Genomic DNA, 24,112 nt, shown 5'->3' with positions numbered 1-24,112 from the left:
TCTGCCTCCCAAGTGATGAGTCACCACACCTAAGGGGGGATTGTAAGGTTTGTTTCTGTTTAATGACATTTATTTATGTATTTATTGAGTGTGTGGGTGGGCAGGTACATGCTGTGGTGCATCTGTGGAGGTCAGAGACAATCTGTGGAAGTCGGTTCTCCTCTTCTGCCATGTGGGTCCCAGGTATTGAATTCAGGGTGTCAGGTTTGGCAGCAAGCCCTTTTACCTGCTAAATCATCTTGCTGGTTCCTCATTCTGTTTTTGTTACAATAACTAGGACTTGTTTCCATTTGTTCCTTTAGAATAGTTGTGAATAGGTTAATTCTTTACTACATAGAGGACATTAGCTTCCTTTGAATAACTCTAGCTAAGTTTTTCATCGAGTCTCTATAAATTTACAGTCTCAACACTGTTCAAAAGTTCAAAGTCTCAGCACACGCCTTTACTCCCTGCACTCAGAGGGCAGAAGCAGGTAGATCTCTGAGTTCAAGGCCAGCCTGGTCTATAGATTGAGTTCCAGGACAGCCAGGGCTACACAGAGAATCCTTGTCTTGAAAACCAAAACCAAAACCAAACAAACAAAAAGTTCAAAGTCTCATCTAAGGCCAAGGAAGTCTTAATTGGGAACCACTTGTAAAATCAAAAAGCAAGGTTCCTACTTGTAATGTATAATGGAATAAGCATTATTCCTAAAGGATAAATGGATGCATAACAAAAACGATCAGACCAAAGGAAGACTGAAACTTGTCAGGGCAGACACCAGACCCTGAAGCTCTGTGTCTCGTGTCTGGGGCTGTGACAGCATCTTCAGTTCCCCAGTGGACTTGGGTAGCACCATCTTTCAGATAGGTTGCATAGGTGCCATGTGGTCTTTCCATTGGGCCTACCTCACTTGATGCCTTCTGTTTTCCTTGTGGAACTTAACACGTTTCTGGCATCTCCATTGTACCTCTGGTCTCCTCTTCACAGTTGCTGTACAGCCTACTTAGGGTATCCCTGTGGGGAATTCGATCCTGCTGTAGTCTGCCTGGCCTGGCTTTCTGGAACCCTGCCTGGCTCAAGTCTGCAAGACTTCCCACTCCTGCATTATGTGTGTTTGCAAAACTAGTACCATGTTGACAGTACCATGTTGGAGATACTAACTACCTAACCCTGTTGGACCACAGCTATGGGAGCTATTGAGTGCTTGCCTAGCTGAAAACATTTATTTCCTGTGAGGTTATCTGTGGGACTGTACTCTTCGTTCAGCTATTCTCTTTTCTAATGAATTTATATTTTTACAAGTTGGAGCCTTGATGGATAGTGTCTTCCACTCACGGCATCTTTTCTGTTGTCCCTGTGGAAAGTGTGTGATTTTTCCTTAATGGTGCCAGTCTCAACAAATGTAGCTGATTCGTCCATACTCACTGCTTTAAGCAGGTTCATGTTCTTTTTCCAGCTCAACTGCTCATTTTCTATATATTTTCCACTTTCTGATTGAATTGTCACTATAAACTTTTTACTAAGCATACCGAGCAGTAACCCTGCCGCAGTCTGAATGTATGCTGTTTTGAAATTTCTTCCATCAAACATAGTCAATTATTTTGAATTCAGCCTCACCAAAAATTTCAAAACACAGGTAGAATGCAGCCACGTTCCTTGTCAGAATGTAATGTGAATGGCCTCTAGTCTAATTCTCTATAAGTAAGAGTCCTTGTTCTCTGAAGTCTCATGAGCATAGCCTCTACTATTTATACCTTTATCAGCAATTTAGTATCAGTGTGTGGCTCACTAACCTTTGCCTCTTAACATTCTAGAGCTTCTCTAATCCATAGCTCAAAGTTAATCTTCTTTCTTCTTGCAAACCAGTTCTAAGGCCCACAAAACAAGTTGATCAAGATGATCAGCATCCCCCGGTGTCTTTGTGTAGCTGTCCTGGAACTTGCTTTGTAGACTGACCGGGCTGGCCTTGAACTCACAGAGATCCACCTGCCCCTGCCTCCAGAGTTCTGGGACTAAAGGCGTGTGCTACCACTGCCCGGCTAGCCCCACTTTTTAGTATGGATTTTTTTTTATATTAGTTACTTTTCTTGTTGCTGGACCAATTACCTGCCATGTATCAACTCAAGGGAGGAAGGATTTGTTTTGGCTCATGTTCTGAGAGATGCAGTCTATTTTGGAAAGGAAGACTCCATGGCAGAAGGCGCACACTGGTGACTTGCTCACAGCTAGGTGGACCAGGAAACAGCTTTTTTGTTGTTTGAGACAAGGCCTCCTGAGTGCTAGGATCATACTGTGAACCATCACACTGGACACTAGTATGTCTAATTTTTGACTTGTGGCATTATGTGTCATTACGTTGCTGCTCAAAAGTTTAGGACTTTGGAGCATTTTGGATTTTCTGGTTAGGAATGCTCAATATATATATTTGGTGTTTTCAAGACAGGGTTTTTTTTTTTTATCAGCCTATATTTTTAAATCCTTCCTAGTTATACTAATATCCAGTGTTAGTGGGGAACCATTTAGTCAAAATAGTTTAGAGTGCTAGGGCCTTGCTCCTGCTAAGCAAGTCCTCTAAGCTCTATCTGCAGCCCAAGTTGTCATTGCCTCTTAAATGCCAATTTAGGAGATCTGTGTTTTGCTTAATTCTTCAGAATTCCTTTATGCTTTGGAAGACCTACTTAAGTACTGGTCAGTGTCTCAAGTATGCTTTATTTTTACTAAAAATGCTTTGTAGGGGCCTAGAGAGAAGGCTCAGCAGTTAAAATCGCTAGCTGCTGTTATAGGGAGTAGGGTTCAATTCCCAGCACTCAAGTGGCAGCTCACAATCATCTGTAACTGGGGGATCTGATGCCTCTTCTGTTTTGTTCGCAGGTCCCAAGCATGCACATGATACATAGACATACATGCAGGCAAAACACCATACACATAAAATAAATAAAAAAAAATAAACCCCTTTATATTTCCAGTATACAACATGCGTAATCAAGGGAGTAATCATGTTCTTGCTTTTTATTACTATAACCACATAGTTTCCTAATGCTTGAAAATGCATTTCTCTCATATTAGTAAATAGCATTTTTTAACAAATATATTTTTATTTTTAATTTGTCTGTCTGTACGTACAAGTGCCTGGAGGTTGGAGGCATCCAATCTCCAATGAAACTGGAGTTACAGAGCATTGTGAGCTGCCTGACATAGGGGCTAGGAATTGAACTCAGGACCTCTTGAAGAACACTGCGCTCCCTGAGCTGGTGACCATCTATCTCACCCAATCTTAGAGTTCTAAAATTTTATATATTTTACATGTTTTGTTCTTGATTTACTTTGTGTGTGTGTGTGTGTGTGTGTGTGTGTGTGTGTGTGTGTGTGTGAGAGAGAGAGAGAGAGAGAGAGAGAGAGAGATATTAATGTGAGAAATCCACGGGAGTCTGCTTAATGGCTGAAAGGAATTTATTAGGAAAGAAAACTCACTAGAAAGAATAGGAGAGTTGTGGAAGGGTCCTGGAAGGCTGAGGTACTGTCCCACACTGTTCTGCTGCCTGAGTCAGTCCCCACCATCTAAGCCCTTGTGGGAGAGAAGAGATCCTTATATGTGTGTCTCAGGTCTGAAGGGTGGCCCCGAGGCCACGCCCCAGGGGCAGGTACTTCAAGGTTATAGGTAGAACAGTTACCTGCTACATACAGTACTTCAAGGTCACAGGCAAAACAGATGTCCACTACAAGAGATTGATTGCAAGATTGTTCTTCTCATTATTCCTTGAGGGAAGGACTCTCAGTCACACCAAGATTTGGTTGTGCTAGCTAGCTTGCTGGGGGGACCCCTGTCTCTCTCTGCCTTTGGAGACTGGAATTACAGGTGGACCACCACACCTAGCCAACATTTATGTGGGTTCTGGGGCTCTGCACGCTAGTCTTTAATCTTGCCAAGTACTTTAACTGCTGAGCCATCTTCCCAGCCCTTTCTTTAAAGGTCGTCCTAGCCGAATGAAAAACTGGCATTTAACCAATGGAAAAAGATCATATTAAAAGCTTAGCAAAAATGTTTTAAAGAAGGGCTTTGAATGCGTTCTTATATTTTCTTTAGTGTGCCAAAGTAGATGACTCAACTTATTCTCTATTACTCTAATCATGAAAATGTTAGGTTGTTCACAGTTCATACAAGTAAAAAAAAAAAAAAAGAAAGCAATTTAAATAATTTTACCTGTTGTGTGATATTTTGTATGTGTTCTAACAAATAAAGTTTGCCTGGAGATCAGAGAGTGGAGCTAGCCACTAGTTAACCATAGAAGCCAGGCAGTGGTGGCACACACCTTTAATCCAGCACCTGGGAGGAGGAAGCAGGAAGATCAGGAGTTCAAGGCCACCCTGGGCTACATGAGATTGATCCAGTCTAAAAGAAACAGCCAGGCTATGGTGGTGCAGCCTTTGATCCCAGCACTAGGGAGGTGGAGACAGGAAAATAAAGCCAATGGAGATGGGATGCAACCCATTCATTCTGAGGATTCCTAGAGACAGGATGCTCTAGGAATCAATCGGTCTGAGATTTCATAGAGGTAAGAAGTTTCTGGTGGCTGGCTCATCTGCTTTTCTGATCTTTCAGCTTTCACTCTCAATATCTGACTCCGGGTTTTTATTGTTAAGATAATTAGGATTGTGCAACATTTATCCCAACCAAATTACTAAGTTTATATTTAGAACAATCCTCAGAAGAATGGAATAGTTTATATAAACTTTACTTTTTTTAAGGAATGTGTGTTCTTTACCCCTGCTTCCAAAAGGGGTGGGGGGCTGTTAATGTTATTTGTAAAATAGTTGCCAGGATAACTAGTGATGAACAATTTTACAATTAAACAATGAACAGTTCAGTAGAAAGTGTACTGTAATAAGAATTAGAAACTAAATACTGTTTCTTTTGGGTTTCTCTTATCTTGTATTTAATATATTTGTTTCGAAATACTATTACAGCTTGTTCATATTATTTATTTATTTATTTATTTATGCTCACATAATTTAAATCATGGCAAGTTTCATTGACAAAAGTATAGATAATCCTGAGCATAAGAGTCTTTCTTTGGGACGCTGTTAAACCTGATGTTGGGTTAACTATGTTACCATTTAAAGACTAGGAGATGGACTTGGTGGGTAAGAGTGCTTGCTGTGAAAGCAAGGTGACCTGAGTTAAAATCCCCAGCACTCATGTAAAAGGTGGGCATGGCTGTACATGCCTGTAACATCAGTGTATTGGATGGAGGCAAGTGGATCCCAGAAGCTTGGTAGCCAGCCAGTCTAGTGGAAATGGTGAGTGAGCTTCAGGTTCATTTAGAGACAGTGTCTGAAAAGGTAAGCTGAAAAGATCTGGAGAGAGGGCTCAGCAGTTGACCTAATTTAAATTCCTCCCACAAAATAATAAAAAACAAACAAAACCTATGTTAGTTATTGAGGAATCATGGGTTATTGTAGTGATGAGAAACCCAGTTGATATATGGCTCTGTGATTAGATCTTCACTACATGTTATTTGTAGCTAGAGTTTTCCTGCCTGGCCCACAGCCAGGACAAATCTCTGTCACCCGCCAGTCCCACAGCCACTCAGACCCAACCAAGTAAACACAGAGACTTATATTGCTTACAAACTGTATGGCCGTGGCAGGCTTCTTGCTAACTGTTCTTATATCTTAAATTAATCCATTTCTATAAATCTATACCTTGTCACGTGGCTCGTGGCTTACCGGCGTCTTCACATGCTGCTTGTCATGGCGGAGGCTAGCAGTGTCTCTCTGACTCAGCCTTCCACTTCCCAGAATTCTCTTCTCTCCTTGTCCCGCCTATACTTCCTGCCTGGCCACTGGCCAATCAGTGTTTTATTTGTACAGAATGATATCCACAGCAGTTATTTATTTAAAGTTTTGGTGTGAGTATGAGTGTGAAGGTCAGAGAACAACTTTGTGGAGTCTGTTTTCTCCTCTACCTTGGGTTCCAGGGATCAACTTAGGTTGGCAGCCTTGTGCAGCAAGTGCCTTTACCCACTGAGCCGTCTCTCCAGCCCTTAAACCAATATTTTAAGTGATAAGATAGCTTTTTTGGTATCGCTTGTTTGTTTTCAGACAAGGTCTCACTTTGGCACTCTGGTTTGGCCTGAAACTCACAGAGCTCCCACTTGAGTCTATCTCCTATCCCCAGCTAAGATAGCTTGGTTTTTTTGTTTGTTTAGTTTTCTTGTTCGAGACAGGTTTTCTCTGTCTCTGGCTGTCCTGGAACTCGATTTGTAGACCAGGCTGGCCTTGAACTCACAGAGATCCTCCTGCCTTTGCTTCCTGAGTGCTGGGATTAAAGGCATGCACCACCACTGCCCTGGTGATAGCTTATTTTTAATGTCCATTTCACATTTAAAAGTTTTAACTTAGAAATAATAAGTAGAAAAAAAAGAAATAATAAATAGTCCAATAAAAAAACATGAACTCAATTGATTTTCAGAAATGCTCACAAATAATGGAAAATGTCATACCTTTCTCTATAGTATAGGATATAACCAACAGCATTGTTCCACTGTTCCCAGACTTTTTCTTTCTCTCCGCCTCTGCCCCCTCCCCCTTTTTTGAGAGACAGATTCTTATAATGTGTTGTCCATGCCTCCAATTTACAGTCTTTCTGCCTTGGTCTCTGAATGCTGGGACTACAGGTGTGTATCGCTACACTTAGCCTCTTATTTTATTTTTTTAAAAATGTATTTTATTCTTTTAAATTATGTGTGTTTGTGGGTGATTCTCCCTCCTTTAGTCCTGGCTCCTCTGCCAAGGCTGGGGCATGGTGTTGGGGGTGCACCTCCCCATTCATGCTGGAATTTTGGCTGTGTGTGTGCAGATAGCCACGGTAGTTGCAAGTCAGTGAGTGCAATAGCCGTGTATCATGTCTGAAAGTCAGCATTTCATAGTTCTCCTCCCCATCCACCAGCTCTTACATCCTTCTGCGTCCTCCTTGGAGATGCTCTCTGAGCCTTGGATGGCTGTGTGGGAATGGGGAGGTTGATGGATGATTCATCCACAGCTGAGCACTCACAGTTACTTAGGCCTTTGACCACTTATGGTGAGTTTGTTTTTAAACAGTTTTTTTTCATGGTCAAATATTAAAATAGAGTGGGGACATTTAAGGTGGAAAGTAAAAGTTCTTTAGTCACAGTTAAGAAAAACCACAGTTATTTGTTGGGAAGGCGTCTTACAAATGTATCTTTTGAAAACGTAAATGAAGCCACTGTGTAGTTTGTGTAAGTATGTGTTGTATATTTTAACTGGCTTCAGAGAACTCCATAGGATGGAATTTTCATAAGTTATTTAACTCATCTTAACAGCATGTAGGTTTCATTTAGGATTTTTTTAGTACAATAACCTCTTGGATGGTTTTCCAGAATGATATGATTATATATGTAGACTTTTTTTTTTTTTTTTTTTTTTTGGTTTTTCAAGACAGGGTTTCTCTGTGTGGTTTTGGTGGCTGTCTTGGATCTTGCTCTGTAGACCAGGCTGGCCTTGAACTCACAGAGATCCGCCTGGCTCTGCCTCTGGAGTGCTGGGATTAAAGGCGTGCGCCATTACCGCCCAGCTGTAGACTAGACTCTTAGAAGTGGTGTTAAATGGATGATTCTGGAATACTAAATATGGTATTGGTGTGTACCCCAATATATTGACCAGGTCTTTGGTGGGCTATCTTTTTACTGCTATCTTTCTCATGGAGTCAGAGTTCAGAATCAATATTTAGATTGTGGTTTTAGTATTTTATTTATTCATTTATTTATTTTGTTTTTTTGAGATAAGTTTTCTCTGTGTAGCCCTAGCTGTCCTGGATCTCGCTTTGTAGACCAGGCTGGCCTCGAACTCATAGAGATCCGCCTGCCTTTGTTCCTGAGTGCTGGGATTAAAGGCATGTGCCATCACTGCCTGGCTAATGCTGTTGATTCTTGAAAACAAAAAAGATTATTGACACAGAAGTGGACATATCTGACTGAGCAGAAAACTCCTGTATCTTTGTGGCTGCAGAAATTCTTTGTAGTTGACTTGCAGAACTTGTGATTTCTCTGAGCATTTTGTAAATAATTTACACCTTGAGAGCACTGCACAACCACAGTAATGGAACCTCAGGCTCTGGGTGGTATTAAGCACTTTAATAATTAATTATCACAGCTGCTTCCCTGTAGCATGAGTGAGAAGGGAAATCTACAGCTCAGAGTGATAAAGCCTTCATTGAGATGTTTACACATCAGTCATCCATTAATACTCATATTTGTAGTGTTAGAAAATACAGAAAAGGTTACTGATTGTTAAGTACATTTTGGGAATCGTTGAAGGGAATAATTGGCTTTCATTTTAATCATAGCAGTTCCAGTGATGCTTTACCAAACCCTAAATCTCCCTGGTAGTTAATTTATTATTGTGTATATGTGTGGGCATATGTATCTGTGCAGGTGTGGGTGCACATGTGTGCACATGAGTGAGGAGGCCCAAGGTTGGTATTGGGAGTGTTCCTTTGAGCAGGGGTCTCTCAACTGAACCCAGGGCTCATAGAACCTCTTAGTCTAGCTAGCCAGGTTGCTCTTGGGATCCTGTCTCTGCCTTCTAAGTGCTGGAATTATAGGTGGGCTTCTGGGCCCACATGGCAGTTGTGTGGGTATTGGGGATCCAAACCCTGGTCTCTATACTTGCTTGACAAGCATCTTAATCTACTGAGTCACAACTCCTCTCCCTAGGTCCTTGGTAGTCTAACTTGATTGCACTCCTCCCTAAGAGTTCTCCTGTGGATGTCACTCAGCGGCAATATAGACAATCCTTGGTCAAATAATTTCTTTTTTCTTCTTGTGGTTTTTGGAAACAGGGTTTCCCTGTGAAGCCCTGGCTGTCTTGGAATTTGCTCTGTGGATCAGGCTTGCCTTGAAAGCAGAGATCTGCCTGCCTCTCCCTCCCGAGTGCTGGGATCAAAGGCGTGCGCCACCACTGCCCGTCCCAAATAATTTCTTTTGAATAAAATACTTTAAAAGATAGTTCTATGGGGCTGGAGAGATGGCTCAGCAGTTAAGAACACTGGCTGCCCTTCCACAGGACTTGGGTTCAATTCCTAGCACCCATATGGCAGCTCACAACTTTCTAACTACAGTTCTAGGGGATCAGACACTATCACACAGACATATATGCAGGCAAAACACCAATGAACACAAAATCAAATTAAATCATTAAAATTAAAAAAAAGATAGTTCTATGTTAAAAGTTTAAACTCATGATGAAATTCAGTGAAATTTCTACTCCAGTAAACTACTTGCCTGAGATGGGATGGAATTTTGAATAAATAACTTCTCTACTTTTAGTTGTATGACTTTAGATTGACAAACTATTAGTTTGTGTGCTTGTTTTATATGTAAGCAAAATGAGGATTGTAAATATATTTACCTTGTAGTTATGTGTTATTTAGCTAGTAGTACACAGAAGACTGTCTGCCATTTAATAAATATTAAGCCAGAACTATCACCATCATCAACATAATTCAAATGAGATTTATTACCTTCTCCAGAAGCTAGATAGCTCCTTTTAGGAAGACCAAATTCCCTGAAGGATGTGATCAGTTTTGTTTGTTTGCTTTTTGAGACTGGGTCTTGGTATGAGTACAGGTTAGCCTTGCACTCCAGTGTTAGCCTTTGTGCGTCACCACTGACTGCATATGCAGCCCACTTCCAGTTTAGTATAGAAACTCTCATTTTGACTTGTGACAGACATCTACCTTCAGATTTGTTTACAGCTGATTAGGTTTTTATGTAATCACTACAAGAGATAAAGAAACTCACTGTTAAGTAAAGAAAGCAAGGGACAAAATGTGTGCATTATCATTTGTATAAAAAATTGGAGGGCTGCCACCACACAGTAGTTTCATTTGTTGCTGTTAGAAAAAGACAATCCATTAGGAAGCTGGTGACAAGGATGGAAGACTTTATAGCCTTTTATACTTAATTTTTTTTTTTAAATGGGATCTTAGTTTCTTGCTATGTAGCCTGAGCTAGTCTGGAACTCACAGAGATCCGTCTACTTCTGCCTTCCCAAGTGCACCACCACATCTAGCTTGTTGGTTTGTGAGACAAGAATTTGCTGTACAGTCCAGGTTGGACTGTAGCTTATGTCCCTCCTACCTCAGCCTTTCAAGTGCTGGGATTATAGGTATGGACCACCATAGGTGGCTTTGGCCTTTTTTTTTTTAATTGAACCATATTGGTACATTCTAAATTACTAAAAACACATTAAAAATTGAAAAGTATTAGATCTGTTTTGAAATTTGGACAGACTTATTCATAAGCACTTCTTTTGGTAATACTGAAATTCAGTTGCACTTTTTTTTTTTTTAAAGACATGATCTTACTATGTAATCCTGGCTGCCCTAGAGCTTACATAGAGTTTACACCAGGCAAACCTCAAATTGAGTGATCCTCCTACCTCTATCTTCTTAATGCTGAGGTTACAGACAATTCAGCACCATCCCCTAAATTCACAGTTAGGGACTGGTGAGATAACTCAGAGGTTAAGAGCATATACTGCTCTTGAAGAGAGGAGTCTTGCAGAGGACCACATTGAGTGCCTATAACCCTGCCTTCAGGGGACTCTGATGCCTTTGTCCTCCCATGCACATACCCACAGATGAACATAATTGAAAATAAAAAGAAATCTTTGGTTGGTTGGTTATCTATCAGCGTATTTATTTATTTATTTATTTACTTACTTATTTATTTAGAGACAGGGTTTGTCAATCCAAAGTCACATAACTAAAAGTAGAGAAGTTATATATTCAAAATTTTATCTCATCTCAGGCAATAGACAATAGTCTGCTACCTGAGTGCTAGGATTAAAGGCTAAATAAATCTTTAAAAAAATTTACCTTTAGTAGGATTTCCAGTATTTCCTTTTTAGTTTTGCAATTCCTCCCTTCCCTGGGCACAATGGGGAGTCCCTGGGTCTTGGCCCCTCTACCACTGAAGTATCTAGCTAGTTCCTGTTTTGTTTTTGTCTGAGGTCCAGCTTCCACCACTAAGCTTAAGTATGTTTGTCCTCTTTCAGGGATTTGAGTCATAACCGGTTGTCTAACTGGAACATAAGCTTGGAATCACAAACTTTACAAGAAGTGTAAGTTATTTTTATTTATTCAATATTAAAGTCTTTGAAATAACCTAATTATGAATTTGAGTATTTTTGGTGTGTGTATGTGTGTACGTATTTGTGGTCTTGTGTGTGCTTGTGGAGTCCAGAAATGTGCATTAAGTGTCTCCTGAATTGCTTGCCTACCTTATTTGTTTAAGATGTTTTTATTTATCCTTTGAGAATTTCATATATTTTGACCATATTCTTTCCCTTTTTCCAAGTCCTCCCAGATCCTCACACATCTCCCTATCCACCCAACTTTTATGTTCTCTCCATTTTTCTTGTTTTTGATTTGTTTTTCTTTCAAGACAGGACTTCTCTGTGTAGCCCTGGCTGTCCTGGAATTCACTGTGTAAACCAGGCTGGCCTCAATTCAGAGATCTGCCTGCCTCTGCCTCCTGGGTGCTGGGATTAAAGGTGTGTGCCACCACTGCCCAGCGTTTTTTTGTTTTTGTTTTTTTTGGGTTTTTTTTGTTGTTGTTGATTTGTTTTTTGAAACAGTGTCTTCCTGTGTAGCCCTGGCTAGCCTGGAACTCACTTTTTAGATCAAGCTTGCCTTGAAATTACAAAATCCACTTGCTTCTGCCACCTAGTCCAGTGCTCTTTCTCTCTTAAAAACTAAACAAACAAACAAGTAAAATCCCTAAACAAACATGGAGTCTAATTTGTGTTGGCTGGTTATTCCTGAATATGGAGCCTTCCCTGAGTGTGGTTGATATACTCAATATCACTCCATTGAAAAAAACTGATTTCCTCTCCCAGCAGTTACCAATTGTAAGTAGCTTTTTGTCTTGGAGTAGGACTTAGTGTCCACTTCCCCTTGGGGTTTTGTCTGGCTTGAGCTTGTGCAGGTCTTGTGCATGCTGTTGCAGTCTCTATGAGTTCATGTGTGCATTTGCCCTGTTGTGTCTAAGAAGACAGCTGTTTCCTTGAAGTCATCTGCCACCTCTGGCTCTTAGGATCTTTCTGCCCCCTCTTTCTTGTACATCCCTGAACTTTGGGAGGAGTGTGATACAGATATCCCATTTAGGACTGAGCATTCCAAATTTTCTTAACTCTGCATGTTGATCAGTTAATTACTGTCTACTTCATGGAGACGCTTCTCTGATAAGAGTTGAGAGATACATTGATCTATGGATATAGCAATATGTCATTAAGAGTCGTTTTATTGATATGTTCATTTAACAGGAGAATAGTAGTAGATTTCCCCCTAGGGCCTATGATTTATCTATTCTTAGGTACTTGGCCTCATTCTACCTTAGTTTTTGAGGCAGCATCTCTCAACCTGAACCTCACTGATTCAGCTAGATTGACTGGTCATTGATCACCAGGGATCTGCCTAGTTCCACTTCCCCTACCTTAGTACTGGGTGTACAGATGTGTACTACTCTATTCAGCTTTACATTGGTGCTGGGGATCTTAACTTGGTCCTTATGTTTGCATACCAAGCACTTTACTGCCTGGACCATTTATTTCTCCGGCCTGAATTTGGGAATATTTAATCTAGAGATGCTGTGAAAACAATTGAAGGAAGGGCTGGAGAGATGGCTCATTGGTTAAGAGCACTTGCTGCTCTTCCGGAGGACCTGAGTTCCATTCCCAACAACCATGTGAGGCATCTCACAGCTACCCTACTGTCCTACCACTGAGCTATACATCCTCCTTTTGAAACATTTTTAAAATTAAAATGTATCACTTCTTAACCCCCTTTTTAAAAACAGTGTTTTTATTATTTTATGTGTATGGGTGTTTTGGCTGCATGTTGGTCTGTACACCATGTGCATGCGGGATCCACAGAGGCCAGAACAGGAAGTCAGATACCCTGGAACTGGAGTTTGAGACAGTTGTGAGCTGCCATATGGGTGCTGGGAATCAAACCTGGGTCTTCTAGAAGAGCACCCAGTGCTATTAACAATGGAACCATCTCTTCATCTCCTCAACTCCCTTCTTTAAAAAGATGGAGTCTTGCTACATAGCTTAGACTGATCTAAAATGTCCATTGTAGGTTTGCCTTGGATTACATGTCCTCCTCCATCCATCTTCTAAGGTCTGGAGTTGCTGGCATGTGTCATCATATCTGGTCCAAGCCTTTGTAATACTGATTTTTGTTGTTGTTGTTGCTATTGCTTTTTGAGACAGGGTCTTTCTGTTATAGTCCAGGTTGGTTTTGAACTTATATTCTCCTTCCTGTTCCTTCCAAGTAATGGGATTACAGGTGTGCTAAAACCACATCTAGCATTTAATACTGATTTTAATGGTAGAACATTACTATGAAGTAACACATTAAAATCTCCAATTTCTCAGAGCTGCAGAGATGGCTCAGCTTTGGTTAAGCTCACATACTGCTCTTGAAGAGGACCTGAGTTTTGTTCCCATCATTCACATTGGGTGGCTTACTACTTACTGCCTGTAACTTAAGCTTTAGGGGATCTGATGCCACTGCACTTAATTTGTACAACCCTCCTCTTCTCACATAATTAGAAATAATAAAAATCTTAAAAAAATGTAATTTTTCAAAACCACAATTTTATATTAGTCTAATTTATTCTGTGTTATAGGCCTTTTCAAATTTGGATACACTAGCATATTATCCAAAAACCAGAATTCAGGAGGTAATTTCCACCATTAAACTTTCAAAACTGTTTTCTCTTTTGCTTAGGAAAATGAATTACAATGAGCTAACAGAGATCCCATATTTTGGAGAACCAACACCTAATATTACCCTACTTTCATTGTAAGTTAAGACTTCAGATCTTTTATTTAATTGTGAGTGTGTGTGTGTGTGTGTGTGTGTGTGTGTGTCTCTCTCTGTGTGTGTGTGTGTGTGTGTGTGTGTGTGTGTGTGTGTATGTATGTAGAAATCCCTGTTTTGGAGAACCAACACCTGCTATCACTCTGCTTTCACTGTAGTATAACAGTACCTGTTGTTTGTTTTTCAAGTGCCCATACTATTTATCCTAATGATTTAGTGTCCTTGTGGCCTGGGATAAATCATTGGCAATAACTTCAGTATAACCCTTGTTTTGTAGAGTCCATAATCTAATACCAGAAATAAATGCAGAAGCATTCCAGCTTTACTCTGCTCTCGAGAGTTTAGACCTCAGTTCCAATATAATATCAGAGATCAAGACATCTTCATTTCCTCAAATGTCGCTGAAGTACCTGTAAGTAAAATAGAGACCTGCATTTACCGAATTGATTGGAAGAGTAGTTTATGAGTAAACTGCAAGGGAACAGTGGGCTGGGCAGTAACTGGTGTACTGCCTGCTTTCTAGATTTACTTTAAAGTGCATTTCTATCCTTCATCGGTTAACCACATTCCCTCAAATGTCTGTTGTTTATTTAATTTTGATATTCATTTGTAAAACAAGCTTAGCTTTGGGCTTTTGGGGTTATTTATTCTTCTATTTCACCTGAAAAGAAAGTGTACTCTGTTGCCAGTAAAAAAAAATTGCTAGACATTGAATGCAACGTTCAAGATTTAATTTTTAACATTGATTTGTTTGTTATTGTACATGGGGTGATGTAATACACATATCCTACAGTGAGAGTGTGGAGGTCAGAGGACAACTTTGTGGAATTGTTTTTGTCTTCCATCTCTGTCTCTCTGTATCTTTCTTTCTTTGCTTGGTTTTCTTTCTCTTTTTTGAATTGAATTAATTATTTTTTTAAAATAATTTTTTTATTAAAAGATTTTTGTATTCATTTTACATACCAACCACAGATTCCCCTGTCCTCCCTCCTCCCACTCCCCAGCCTTCCCCCCCCCCCAACCTACCCCCCATTTGGTTTTCTTTCTTTTAGTTTTTTGAGACATGGTTTCTCTGTGTATTCTTGGCTGTCCTGGAACTCACTCTGTAGACCAGTCTGGCCTTGAACTCGAGATCCGTCTGCCTCTGCCTCCCCAGTGCTGGGATTAAAGACGTGCGCCACTAGTGCTCAGTTTTTTTCTTCCATCTTTATGTGTGTTCCAGGGATGGAATTCAGGTTGTTAGGCTTGTTTGGCAAGTGTTTTTATTTGCTAGGCCATCTTGTCAGCCCAAGATGGCTGACATTTTGGTACTGGAAACCAAATCTAGGATCTTGTCATGCTAGGCGGTTGCTGTCACATGAGCCATACCTCCAGTCCTAATCAGCTTTTGTAATTTACTTTTGTAAAAAGTAAATAGGAATGATTTGTTACTGTTTGTTAAACAGTAGCTTACCCTGTGTATTGATGATGATAGCATGCGTGCCAGTTTCTAAAGCATATTCATGCACACTATTTTGTAACATCCTAAATGAAGTGGAGCTTTGCTTTCCACCCCGTTGTTTTGAGACAGGGTTTCACTGTGTTGTCCTGGCAGGCCTGGAACTTATCACGTAGACCAGGCTTGCCTCAAACTCATAGAGATCCATCTACCTCTATCTTGCAAGAGCTGGGATTAAGGGTATTTACCACCATGCCCCACCTTCCCCCTGTTTTTAAGGCTGGGGTTCAAACCCCTAGGACCTTGCCATATGTACTCCATCACTGAGCTATACCTATAGCCCTAACATAATTAATTTTGTAGATAAAGGGAGAAAGCAATTAAGTGATTTGTGAACTAAAATAGCAGTTAAGGAGCTGAGGAGATTGCTCAGTGGGTACAAGTGCTTGGCTCTGCAAGCACAAGAACCTGAGTTCAAATCCCAAATACCCTATGATAATAGGGACGTGACTGTGTATGTCTGTAACTCCAGCATTGGGGGTAGTGAGAGGCATATCCTGAGAGTTTGATGGCAGCCAGTCTAGCCAAAATGATAGATAGATTCCTGATTCCATGGGAGACTGAGCTTCTGGTTCCATGAGAGACCCTGTCTTGAGGTAATAAGTCAGAGAATGATAGAGGTAGCTTTCTCTTCCCCCATCCTGCTCTGGCCTCTACACCCACATACACACAATGTGCATACTCAGTTGGATAACACATACACATACACACACAAAAATAGCAGTTAAGATTCTTTTTTGATTCATAAGCATGATGATTGGGTATTCATGCCTTTGCATGATATGTGCCTCCCATGACGTTGTTGCAACCTTGGCACATGACTTTTGTCTGACATGAAAATAAACAGCCTGATTTGGGGGGCTGGGGAGATAGCAGTCTAATGTTTTGTCAAAATGTGTATAGTTAATTGATGGAATTGGAGCCAGAGTTACAGACATTGGTTAGTTATCACTGTTTCTTTTCTTTTGCTGCTACCTTGTCATTTTAGGAATTTGAGTAATAATAGGATAACCACCTTGGAGGCTGGTTGCTTTGACAACCTATCAGGTTCTTTATTAGTGGTAAAATTAAACCGGAACCGAATTAGCATGATTCCACCTAAAGTCTTCAAGCTGCCTCATCTCCAGTTCTTGTGAGTAACAAAATGGATGGATTGTAAGAGACAAGTTTTCTTTTACAGTAGTTTTTCTTTTTAAGTTACTGTTAGAGTAACTCAGCCAATTTTCTAACTGTAAAATTTTTTGTTTAAGGGAACTGAAAAGAAACAGGATTAAAATTGTAGAAGGCCTTACCTTCCAAGGGCTTGATTCCTTACGCTCATTGAAAATGCAACGGAATGGAATTAGCAAACTCAAAGATGGAGCATTTTTTGGCTTGAATAATATGGAAGAATTGTAAGTACTAGGAGAGGGAGAGTTGGGAGGACTCTTTCTGGGCTTTTAATGTTCGTTAACAGATACACGGTTTTCCTGATGTGAGGTAAAAGGCAAACAACCTTTACTTTCTTCTCCTCCTCCCCTCCAAGATTGAACCCAGGGCCTTACACATGCTACACACCTTGCTTTCGTATGGACTTTTAAGTTTTTTTAGTTAACTGGTATTTTTGTTATTTTGTATTTTGTTATTAAACTTTTCAATCTAAAAATAAATTATATTGTTTTGACTCAAAGTTACCAGAATTTATCTGAATCAGGAATCTTGTACTACTTGATGTGTTGGTTTTGTAGCTACTTAGTCCCTTTAGGGCTAGATCTTAAGTTTCTTGGGTCACTAGAGATTAGCAAACGTGTCTGTCAAAGCATTTAATGGAGATTTACAGTCGTGGTATTGAACGCCTTGTTTGAGTTACTCACTTCTCTCTGTAATTGTACAGAGAGCTGGAACATAATAACCTCACAGGAGTGAACAAAGGGTGGCTGTATGGCTTGCGAATGTTACAGCAGCTCTATATGAGCCAGAATGCTATCGAAAGAATCAGCCCTGACGCATGGGAGTTCTGCCAGAGGCTGTCTGAACTGTAAGTGTGGAGGAATTACGCTCATGGTTGTCATGAGATCTCTGTTTCCTCAGTCTTTGTTAGAAACACTAAACTTAGCATGTCAATGGAGTAAAATTTGTAGGTTGGGCTAAATACAATAATTTTTTGACTTTCAGTGTTTCTTGTTTTTCAGGGATTTGTCCTATAACCAGCTGACCCGCCTTGATGAATCTGCCTTTGTGGGTTTGAGTTTCCTAGAGAAATTGAATTTAGGGGACAATAGAGTCACTCATATTGCTGATGGTGTATTTAGGTTTCTTTCCAATCTTCAAACACTGTAAGTTTTTAATTTTTTTTTTTTGCTTTTTTTTTTTTTAATTTGTTTCAGAATGAAACTAAGCAAATTAATGAAAATAATTAATCAATGTGAAAATGGATATATGTTAGCATTTTGTGTTTCTTTTGTTCTCTATCCCATAAGTACACCTTAGAGCAATTTATACTTTAATTCTGACTAATCTCCTAACAGCAAAGCCTCTCCAGGTCAGTTGACAGTGTTAGAATGCAGTCATCTGCTTATTCTCTTGATGGATAGTGTACCAGAACGCCTGGCTTTGTCTGGAAGGATGTAGCTGTGGAGTGGTAGCGGTCTATACTACTACACTGTTAGGAGTTTGCTGCATGTGTGTGTGTGTGTGTGTGTGTGTGTGTGTTTGGGTCTTTGGGGGCAGTGCTGTGGATTAAAACTTGACCATACTAGGCCAGCACTATGAGCTACATCTTCATGCTTTGCCCCAAGGAAACTAACCCCTTTTTTCTTTTTGGTGACAAGATTTCAATGTGTAGCTTAGGTTGGGCTTGAACTCTTAGCTCTGCCTTACAGGTACAGGGATTATAGATATGTATTATCATGCCTGGTTAAATGGTGTGTGTGTGTGTGTGTGTGTGTGTGTGTGTGTGTGTGTGTGCGCGCGCGTATGCGCGCATGCGTTTGTGCTACTACATTTGGTGCTGCTACTGTTGATTGATTATTGGCCTTGTTCAGGGGAATACTCCCCTAGCATACACAAGGCCAGTAATCAATCGACAGAAGCACTACTGATGAGTTTCATTAAGATTGCTTATAGGAGTCTGGCTCGGGTACCAGTGGCCATAAGGTTGAAGAAAGTATTTCTTCCCTCCCCCATTAACTGTGTAACTCCTCAGTGAGGTGTGGGGCCTTGTGAGCCCCTTCTTCCTCCATTAAAGAATGTTGATGGGCTTTATCTTTTTTTTTCCCTTTATGAAATTTATTTTCTTATATAAATTACGTATCTGGGCAGACAGCCTTCACTTTATTGCACTAGTAGCACATGAGGTTTGTGTTTTTCATCATAGCTCTGGTCTACCAGGTACTGTAGAAGAGGATGAGGAAAAGCCAGGACCTGCTCAGGAGGCCAGGGGTTGGGTGGGATGGGGTGAGGTATAGAACAACAATAACCCTTCTGACAACTGGTTTTCTCCCAGGAGATGGGCCTCGTTTTACATAGGTAATCACAGCTTCTGGGAGTTTAAGATTGTTATGCTATGTCTTTTTAAAGATTTATTTATTCATTATGTATACAGTATTCTGCCTGAAGATATGCCTGCACACCAGCTCTCATTCTAGATGGTTGTGAACCACCATGTGGTTGCTGGGAATTGAACTCAGGACCTCCGGAACAGCAGCTAGTGCTCCTAACATCTGAGCCATCTCTCCAGCCCCTATGGCTGAGTCTTAAATACTCTGTCCTCTTCACTTTGACCAGTTATGAGTCTCTGCAGTTAACTGGTGGCCCTCTCCAAAAAGAAGCTTCTCTGATCAAAACTGTCATCAATAATCATATTCAATTATTTAGAAGTCAGATGTTGGGCACATCATGCTCATTAGGAAAATAATAGCAATTGCTTCCTCCCTAGGGCCCACGCCTTTCCTAGCCATGGACTTTTGACCATGTTTATGGAGCAAGCCTCAAGTACAATCACAAAGTGGTTGGATAATAGGCGTGTTGATGTTAATACCAGTAGGTACATCTTTCCTTTCAAGTCAGTAGTGTTACACAGAGTCCACGGCTGAGTAAGACTGTTGATAACAATACTTCAGCACTGTGAGACTAGTCAGCAGGAAGGAAGCTTTCAGCCTAGTTCTAGTGTGATTCCTGTGTCCTGAGACCAAAGCATGTGGTACCTTCAGCAGTTGTGTCTTACCATCTAGTTCTGGTGGGCAGCCAACGGCAGTAGCAATCGCCTGTATTGTTTTGGGGGCATTTGGGGCCTTTCTGTCTAATCACTTGTAGGGAGGCAGCCCATCCTCGCCCTGGGGTTCTCATTTAACATCATATGGCTTCTGGTAGCAGCTTTATTCTCTCGTGCATGGTACCGCCATTAAAACTCTGTTTTCTTTTGAAATTTTATTTTTTTAATTAGCTTACCAAGTATCAGGTTTTCCTAGGGGTAGAGGTTTTTTCCATATCCGTAGCTTTAATTGACTCTTTCCCACCCTTTCCTCTCCTTCCTCTCCTCTTCTTCCCCTACTCCACTGCTTCCTTTCCCATGTAAACTTTTTCACTTTTGTTTTCCCCTTCTACTCTTGTATCTAATGGGTTCTATCCCTTCCCCCTAAAAATGGCTTTTGTCCCTTCTTAGGGGCCCTGTTCTCATAATTTGGATTCTTAATGCCTATTTATTAGAATTCTTGAGATTATCACATTCAAAATTAATAAATGGTTTCAGGAAAGAGATAGGCTCCAAACTTTGGGACCTAACCACCAATGAGAAGGAGACACAATGAATATAAGAAAAATACTTAGGATACACGCTGTCTAGTTACTATTATACTTAGTTACTTAGTTCTGTTGCTGTGAAGAGACACTATGTCCAAGGCAGCTCTTATAAAGGAAAGCATTTAATTGGGCCTTGCTTACAGTTTCAGAGGGTTAGTCCATGAGCATCCTAGCAGGGAGCGTGGCAGCAGGTAGGAGCAGTGGCTGAGAGCTTACATCCTGATCATCAGGCAGCAGACAGAAAGGCTAGGTCTGTTGTGGGCTTTTGAAACCTCAAAACCTACGCCTGCTGACACACCTCCTCTAACAAAGCCACACCCTCTCCAGCAAGGACACACTTGTTCCAGCAGGGACCCAGCACAGTCCTTCCCAAACAGTTCTCCTAACTGGAGATCAATCATTCAAACATAAATCTATGGGAGCCAGTCTCATTCAAACCACCACATTCCACCTCCTGGCCCTATAGGCTTGTAGCCATATCATAATGAAAAATGCATTCGGTTCAACTTTAAAAGTCCCCATCGTCTTTCATAGCCTCAACACTATTTAAAAGACTAAAGTCTCTTCCAAGACTCAAGGCAATCTTCTAATTGTAATCCCCTGTAAAATAAAAAATCAAATCACATATTTCCAACATACAATGACACAGGACATACATTACCATTCCAAAAGGGAGAAAAGGGAGCATGGTGAGGAAACACTAGACCAAAGCAGGACCAAAACCTAGCAGGGAAAACTCCAAATTTTCTATCTCTGTGCCCAGTGTCTTGACTTATTAGATGGCTTTTTATATCCTTTTTTTTTTTTTTCCAGCTTTGTTGACTGCAACACACTTCTCTCTCTTGGACTGGTTCCACACCCTGTCTGTAGCTCTCCTTGACAGGTATCCAAGGTTCTGGCATCTCTGACATCTTGGGATCTCCAATGTAATTACCCAGGCTTCACCTTCATAGCTTCATGAAATGACTTCTTTGGGTCACCATGCAGGGACTCCCTTACCACACTTTGCCCTGGCGTCTTTCCTTAACTGCTGAGGAATTATTCTACAACCCCTTTTTTATATCCTTGATCAAACCAGAACCATGTTGGCAGAAGTGCCAAGTTCTGCTGCCTGGGCTAAAACCTGGTCCCTTCCATGACTTATATTTGCATAAACTTTGACTTGGTGGTATTTCCTTTGGGATATAAACTTGCCTTTTTACAAGTTGTAGGATTAGCTAAGTTGGATTTTGCCCAGAGGTAACATTCCCTTTATTCCATTTAGCATCAGACCTTTCTTTAAACTTCCCATCTCTGTGAGCATAGGGCTTGCTTGGCTCCAACATTACATTTCCTGTTGGTCTTTCGCCCCCAAAACTGTATATTTTGTATTTCTTTTTGCATCTATGGCTCCTTTTAATTGTAGATCTGTGTAACCATCATCACTGATAACCACATAACACAGTCAGTGCTAGACTGCTTTGAAATCTCTGCCAATGACATTTGTCCAAACCTCTTCAATTTAGTCTTTGGCAGATTTTTTGAACAAAGGGCAGAAAGCAGCCACATTCTTTGCCAACATATCACATGAGTGGTCTCTAATATTCTTCTCCTGAAACCTTTTGAGCTAGGCCTCCATAGGCCACATTGCTGTCAGCACTGCTGCCTTCCATACTCCTACTAGGACGGCCCAGTTAAGCCCTACTTACAGCATTCAACTGCTTTCCTAATTCAAAGTCCCAGATTCTTCCATATTTCTGTAAGTAACAGTATGGTCAGACTGTCACAGCAATACCCCAGTCCCCAATACCAATTTCTGTCTTCGTTCTACTGCTGTGATGAAACACTATGACCAAAGCAACTTATAAAAAGAAGCATTTAATTGGAGACTTGGTTACAGTTTCAGAGGGTTAGTCCATAACCATCAAGGCAGGGAGCATGTAGGTAGCAGGCAGGCAGACATGGCACTGACCCAGTAGTTGAGAGCTTACAAAATGGAGACAAAGCGAACAAGACTGAACCTGACCTGGGGTTTTGGAACCTCAAAGTCCATCCCCAGTGACACACCTCCTCAAACAAAGCCACACCCCCTAATCCTTCCCAAATAGTTCTACTAACTGAGGATCAAGCATTCATCTGTAGGAGCCTTGGGGGCCAGTTCTCATTCAAACCACTACATATACATACATACAAAAATATACCTGTATATGTAGACCAAGCTGACCTTAAAATCAGAGAGATCTGCTTACTTCTGCCTCTGTACCTCACTGATTATGTTTCCTTTTATTTCCTTTTATTTTATTTTTTTGTCTCTTGAGACAAGGTCCTGCTGTGTTACCCAGGCTGGCTTTGAACTTTGCATCTTCCTGTCTTAGTCTCCTAAGTCCTGGGATTATTGGCATGAGCCAATAATGCCTCTCTGGGTGAATCATTTCTATTTATTTTCTGCTGTGGAGGAGGGGAATATTCTGAAGAAGTGATAGTAAATGAAAATGAGCTGTGTTAGCATTTTACTTGAAGAAGGCTAAGCAAGAAGAAGCCTCTTGGCATCCATACAACTTTATATAATCTTGTAAATCAGAAAGTGTGTGCCCTAGTCTAGTATAAGATGACTTTAGGAAGCAAGTGATTAAATATATTTTTTAAAGTTTTGCTTATTTATTATGTATATAGTTTTCTGCCTGCATGTATGCCTGCAGGCCAGAAGAAAGTAACAGATCTCATTAGAGATGGTTGTGAGCCACCATGTGGTGGCTGGGAATTAAACTTAGTACTTCTGGATGCGCAGCAGTACTAAATCTATACCTTGCCACGTGGCTCGTGGCTTACTGGCGTATTCACATGCTGCTTGTCATGGTGGTGGCTGGCAGTGACTCCCTCCTCCTTCCTGGTGTCTCAATTCTCCTCTTTGTTAGTCCTGCCTATACTTCCTGCCTGGCTACTGGCCAATCAGTGTTTTATTTATTGACCAATCAGAGCATTTGACATACAGACCATCCCACAGCACTTCCCCTTTTTTCTTTTCTTTTCTTTTCTTTTTTTTAAAAGGAAGGTTTTAACTTTTACACATCTCCAAAGCCAGCTTGGTATATTTGGGAATTTGGGTGTAGTTTCTCTTACTACTTCCTGCTGGAGGGGGGTGCTGTATCTTATGGGGACACAAAGAAAATTTTAGGATTATGGAGTAGTCTAGAGGGTGTATCATCTGAGCCAGTTGTCTTGAAATGGTTCTGGATGTTGGATCATCTGGGCCTTGGTGTCATCAGAGACCTTTCAGGGGGTCTTGGCTGGTCAAACCTGATGTGTCTTAATCTGGAGCAAATCCATAGCCTCTGGCTTTCTGTGGAAACAAAAGCAGAGCCTCCTTTCCAAAGCAACATATCCTTACATCCAAATTTTTAAGTCACGGTACCTTTAAAATATCCATATTGGTTTAACTCAACAGCTTTTATGATCAGATGTTTTTCTTCAGTTATGAATATCAAAGAGAACATAATCCAGATTTTCTGCGTGATAGCCATCTTTACGTGGCTTATTTTTTATATTACCTTGAACCTATTGCTTTAAACTGCAGCATTCTAAGACTGAAATGGCGCTGTGGCTGCTGGCCCCGCCCACCTCAGCTTCCCAACATGGCAGTGGTATGTTTACCACCAGCTCTGGGAGCCAACGTGGGTCTATGCTTTTATCCAAGCAGCGTGTAGCCCCGAAACCTCTTTTTGTTTTGTTTTGTACTAGTAATGGCTAAATCTACCACACAGCTTAATGTGCCAGTTGCAGAGGCCTCATTCGTGCCATACTGCAGGTTGAGCGTGCACGCCAGGAACCCGCCATAGTAGCTCAAACACGCAGGCTGCCACTAACTTGAAAGAGACAACTAGAAGCTGTTTTTAGCTCCGTTTTAGTATCTTTTTACTCAGGTTTTAGGTGGAAACTCTTGCCAACTGCTGAGCCATCTCTGC

General features: G+C 40.8%; 1 protein-coding gene and 1 non-coding gene across 5 annotated transcripts in view; both read left to right on the top strand.

The window, feature by feature from the left end:
* Nucleotides 1-24,112, top strand: part of Lrig2 (leucine rich repeats and immunoglobulin like domains 2) — a 61,947-nt gene that overhangs the window by 5,360 nt on the left and 32,475 nt on the right. For all 4 annotated transcript variants that reach the window (XR_008216304.1, XM_052730271.1, XM_052730270.1 and 1 more), the window contains exons 2-8: nucleotides 11,062-11,127; nucleotides 13,802-13,876; nucleotides 14,172-14,306; nucleotides 16,381-16,524; nucleotides 16,643-16,786; nucleotides 17,266-17,409; nucleotides 17,564-17,707. Coding sequence is in view for 3 of the 4 variants with exons in the window: in XM_052730271.1 (XP_052586231.1) it covers nucleotides 11,062-11,127; nucleotides 13,802-13,876; nucleotides 14,172-14,306; nucleotides 16,381-16,524; nucleotides 16,643-16,786; nucleotides 17,266-17,409; nucleotides 17,564-17,707 (852 nt within the window). In the remaining variant the exon portion in view is untranslated. The remainder of the gene's footprint in view (nucleotides 1-11,061; nucleotides 11,128-13,801; nucleotides 13,877-14,171; nucleotides 14,307-16,380; nucleotides 16,525-16,642; nucleotides 16,787-17,265; nucleotides 17,410-17,563; nucleotides 17,708-24,112) is intronic.
* Nucleotides 16,122-16,226, top strand: LOC128106825 (small nucleolar RNA U13). The gene has a single exon (XR_008216870.1). It is a non-coding gene; the product is annotated as a small nucleolar RNA U13 (small nucleolar RNA).

Source organism: Peromyscus californicus, unplaced genomic scaffold (genome assembly GCF_007827085.1).
Source record: "Peromyscus californicus insignis strain IS unplaced genomic scaffold, ASM782708v3 Scaffold_9__1_contigs__length_137607984, whole genome shotgun sequence".
Taxonomy (NCBI): domain Eukaryota; kingdom Metazoa; phylum Chordata; class Mammalia; order Rodentia; family Cricetidae; genus Peromyscus; species Peromyscus californicus.
Note: the sequence above shows the minus strand (reverse complement) of the source record. Positions and strands in the feature narration are given on the sequence as shown.